The sequence below is a fragment of the Fonticula alba genome (genome assembly GCF_000388065.1).
Source record: "Fonticula alba strain ATCC 38817 unplaced genomic scaffold supercont2.8, whole genome shotgun sequence".
Lineage (NCBI taxonomy): Eukaryota > Rotosphaerida > Fonticulaceae > Fonticula > Fonticula alba.
Genome location: NW_009242978.1, coordinates 562,361 through 566,945, shown reverse-complemented (window position 1 = coordinate 566,945; position 4,585 = coordinate 562,361). Strand labels below are relative to the sequence as shown.

The 4,585-nt window shown below is 67.5% G+C and overlaps 1 protein-coding gene across 1 annotated transcript in view; it reads left to right on the top strand.

The window, feature by feature from the left end:
• Positions 1-2,194: 2,194 nt before the first annotated feature.
• Positions 2,195-4,585, top strand: part of H696_04782 (hypothetical protein) — a 6,966-nt gene continuing 4,575 nt past the window's right edge. Inside the window, exons 1-5 of the mRNA XM_009498646.1 lie at positions 2,195-2,434; positions 2,718-3,280; positions 3,559-3,763; positions 3,939-4,157; positions 4,370-4,485. Of these exons, the coding sequence (XP_009496921.1) occupies positions 2,242-2,434; positions 2,718-3,280; positions 3,559-3,763; positions 3,939-4,157; positions 4,370-4,485 (1,296 nt within the window). The 5' untranslated portion in view covers positions 2,195-2,241. The remainder of the gene's footprint in view (positions 2,435-2,717; positions 3,281-3,558; positions 3,764-3,938; positions 4,158-4,369; positions 4,486-4,585) is intronic.

Sequence of the window (4,585 nt, the reverse complement as noted above, 5' to 3'; positions counted from 1 at the left end):
GGGGTGCGGGGGCAGCGCCTGGGCGGCCGCGCCGGGGCCTCCTTCTGCCCATCCGGGGCGCGGACCCTGCGGCGGCCGGCTCGTCACTTGATGAAGCCGGCAGACCCTAAGTCCGCGAGTGCCGACCGGGCTCCAGCGGGTGGGAGGGTTTAATAGCGGGTCGCGTGCGCACGTGTTCGGCCGCGGCCGCCGGAAGGGCCGATCACACGAGCAAGGGCCCACCCGGGCGCCCACATCACTGGCACCTCTCGCCTGGCCGGCGTTGCTTAGTCTCCAGCGCACCCGGGGGGGGGGAGCGGGGACGGGGACGGGGGCGGGGGCGGGGGCGGGGGCGGGGGCGCAACAAAATGCCTGGTGCGTGTCTTGGCGCCTTGTCGCCCCTTGAGCAGCTCCCCGGGAGGAGGCGACGGGGGAAAGTGGCCGGGCGGCCGGGTGGTCGGGGCCGGGGGCAGGCCTCCGGGTTTGTGTGCGCGCCCGCCATACATGTGTGTGTGTGTGTGTGTGTGTGTGCGTGAGTGTGCATCGTACACATCGGAGAAAGTGGTACCAGGGGCATCCACGGATGGGCGGTGTGCGATGGGCGATGTGACTCGCGCGGGCGGCGGCGCGCCGGTGTTTTTTCGCCCCCCCCCCGAGGAAACGCGGAGAGCACCGGCCCGGTGTGCCCCCCGCGCCGGGTGCCCGCCATGATCGGGATTTGCCCTGGGGGAGGGGGACTCCCTCCTCATCCTTGGCGCCGCCGCTGTCCGGAAGTGGAAATGTCGCCGCATTGCTCGGCCCCAGGTGCGCCCCTCGGGGCTGGTGCCTTCCTGGCCCGGGGGGGGGGGGGGGGGGGGTGGAGAGGGCGGCGGCTTTCCCCCGGGGGCTTGACATCACCTACGCACACCTGCCAATGCAGCACCCGCCGTCGTCGATCCCCTCCCGCCAGCCCCTGGGGCAGGGGCCCGCGTAGGCGCGTGCGCGCGTGTGTGTGTGTGTATATGCGTGTACCTGCTGTGAATGTGCACCTACCTGCACACGCATCTGAAGTCCTCGGACGTGAGCGGCAGACTGGAGGGGAGCGGCGACATCTCCAGCGAGCGCGCACGCCCCACCGTCAGGGCTTCTCTTGCTCCCCCTCCCCCGCCCGGTGGGTGGTTCACGCTCACAGCATTCCCTGAGAGGGTGCGCCGACCCCGGCAGCTACACCCCCCCCGCCCCCCCCCCCCGGGCGGGGGGCACGAGCACGACTGCCACATGCGCGCGCGCGCGCGCGCAAAGGGATGACCATCCTGCCGTCGGCCCCAAGGAGGCGTTTGGCAGAAATCGCCGCTCGGTATCGTTCCCCAGTCATGCCCTCCATCATACCGATCTTTCTCCCCACCCCCCTCATAACCAGCCCCACTCGCGCATTCTGTCCATCCACACGCCCACTCTCTCCGCCGTTCTTCGCCCCCTTCCTTGTCCTGCTCCCCCACGCCCCCACGCCCCCCCGTTCCTGGGTCCAGTCCCCCACGGATCTACACATCTTCTCTGCCCACTTGTGGCCGGGGGGCCGGGGTGCGAGAGCCTCATTCCCTTTGCTCTCCCCGCCGCCCCGGCCCAGTCCCACCATTTCCGCCAGACGCCCCTCCGTCCTGGCCCCTTTCTCGCTCTCAACGCGCCGCACGGCCCGGCTCCCCGCCCACATGTGCTTGCTTCCCCCCCCTTTTTCCTCCCTCTCCGCCCTCCTTTGGGTCCCTTGTTCCAGTGTGTCCCCCCCGCCCCTGGGCCGGCCCTTCGCCTGCGCCCCCTACTTCTCGGGGCCCCTTTCCCGCCTCCCCTAGCCGGTTGCCCGATCATTACCCCTCCCTCGCCTCTTCCCTCGCCTCTCTCCCACATGGCCATCTCTCCCCCTCCCCCCTCTCGCTTTCCCTTTTCCTAGCAATCGCGAGCCACCCCTTGCTGATGTGTGCAGCCGCTCGTCCCCAGTCCCCGGCACTCGATTCGTGAGTGGAGCTCCTGCCACGGCTGTTGCCCTCCCCCCCCCCCCCTCATTCTCTCTCCTTCCCCCTCCCCCTTTGCCTGGCTCGCTCGCCTGCCCGCTCTCCTCGCCCATCGGTGTGTTTGTGTGTGTGCACGCGCGCGTGTGCGTGTGTCTTTGTGTGCTCGCGCGTTTCTGCGCACGCGCCTCTCTACTTCTCTCTCTCTCTCTCTCTCTCTCTCTCCGTGTGTGTGTGTGTTCCCCCTCTTATCCGTGCCTTTTGGCCGACCTCGGCGCCAATGCATGTGCCCGTCCTTGCGAAGGACTCCCCGGCGATAGCACCACCCCCGCAAGCGCTGTGCCCTTCCAACACCACCTCCCTGCCAGTGGCCGATCCACAGAGACCCAGGCCGGGTCGGCATCGGCATCGGCGTCCTGCGACAGCCGTCCTAGTCTCTAGCATTGGGTTGCTGGTGCTGTCGCTTGTCGCATGTATGTGTTAATGCACTGCGCCCGGAAGCCCCCTGCCCCTCTCCCCCCATCTTCCTCTCCCCCCCATCCCCCTCTCCCACTCCATCCCCCTCTCCCACTCCATCCTCCCCATCCCCCTCTTTCAGCCCGTCTACTTTTCGATGAGTCTTGTGTCCTTCCCCAGCTCGTCCCTCCTTTTGTCAAGTTCCATGGCCCGCTGGTGGCCGCTCACTCTTGCGCAGGAAGTCACTAACCGCCGTCCCCTGCTCATCCTCCCGGCGGACGCACGTGCCTCTCTGTGCAGTGTCAGCGGCTGCTGCTCACTCAGGCCTTTCCTTCTTCTCCTCCACGGAGAGCTCCCCACTCGGCTGCCTGCACGACACCACCTGCGGCGGCATGCTCACTCACCTCGCGGCCTCTGGTTCCTGGATCCCGCGGTCAGGCCTCCATCGGCTCTCAGCCTCCCCTTCGGTGGTGTTTCTCACGCACCGCGATCGCCGGGCCACGCACACGGCTCCTCGGCTGCAATTCAGCCCCTTTTCTTCGGTGTCCGGGTCTGGCTCCGGTAGCTCGGCCGCTTCGTCCTCCTTTTCCGCCGGCTCCTCCTCGTCCTCCTCGGCTGCCATGTCTGCTGCCTCGGACTCCGGGTCCTGCCCTTCGGGCATCCTCCAGCCGCTGACCGATGAGCGCCTGTACCGGTACCTGACCTTGCCGTCGAACTCCCTTCGTGCGGTCCTCGTCAGTGACCCGTCGGCCGATCGCGCGGCCGTGGCCATGGACGTGCATGTCGGGAGTCTGGCCGACCCGGTGACCATCCCCGGGCTGGCGCACTTCCTGGAGCACATGCTTTTCCTCGGCACCGAGAAGGTATGTCTTCGAGTGGGCCCTTTTGCGTGTGTGTGCCTGTTCGCGTGTGGTCGCACCTGCCCCCAGGGTGGTCCTGGGCCGGGAGGGGGGGGGGTGGGCCGATCGAGGCCGCACTATGCTGGCTGAGGCACCCCGCGCAGGCGGACACACACACACACACACACACACACACACACACACACACACACACACAAACCCATGCATATGCACATGGACATGGGCATCTCGTTGGATGTGCCGCTGACACGCTGTCACCATCGCACGCCCCCGGGCCACAGTTCCCCGACGAGAGCGCCTACTCCGACTACCTGGCCAAGCATGGCGGCTCCTCCAATGCCTATACCGCCCTTGAGCATACCAACTACCACCTGGACGTTGCGCCCACCCACCTGGAGGGGGCCATCGATCGCTTTGCCCAGTTCTTCACGTCGCCGCTGTTCAGCGCCTCCGGCACCGAGCGCGAGCTGCTGGCCGTCGAGTCTGGTACGCTCTCGCCATGCGCCCCTCCCCGGCCCTGCTACCCGGCACCCTGGTGTTCCCCCCCCCCCCCCCCCCTTGCAGCTGGCTCTGCTCACCCGCTGACCCTTCCCTCTGATGCCCTCTTTCCTTTGCCGCCCTGGCCGCTCTTCGTGACCCACACGCATGCACACGCTCGCAGAGAACCAGAAGAACCTCCAGTCCGATGCCTGGAGGCAGTTCCAGCTCGAGCGGTCCCTGGCCAGCCCGGACCATCCCTACTTCAAGTTCAGCACCGGCAACCGGGCCACTCTGAGCGTGGTCCCGCAGTCGCAGCAAATCGACACCCGGGCCGAGCTGCTGTCCTTCTACGCCAAGCACTACAGCTCGGACCTGATGTCCCTCTGCATCGTCGGCTCCAGTGCGTGTCGGTGTGCAGGCCATCCTCCTCCCCTGAAGGAGCCCGCCTTTCCTTCCCCCGCCTCTGCTTCTTGTCTCGGCCCGGCTGCCTTCCTCCCCCCCCCCCCCTCCCTCACTCCTCCCATTTTGACTTTCTTTGCCTCTCGCTCTTTCTGATGGCCTTCATGCCTCCGCCCCCTCTCGCCTCGTGTCACTTGCCTCCCATCGGACCAGACTCTCTGGATGAGCTTGAGGATTGGACTCGCAAGTACTTCAGTGGCGTGCCCAAGCGCGAGTCCTCCTCGCGGCCGATCTATGACCCGGAGCCGTACCCCGCCTCTCACCTGATGGTACTTCCTTCCTCCTGCCCCCTCCCTCGGGGCTCTCCTGCTGCACGCCTCGCCCGAGTCTCGTCTCCCGCCCTGCCATCCTTGTTCACTGACCCCCCCC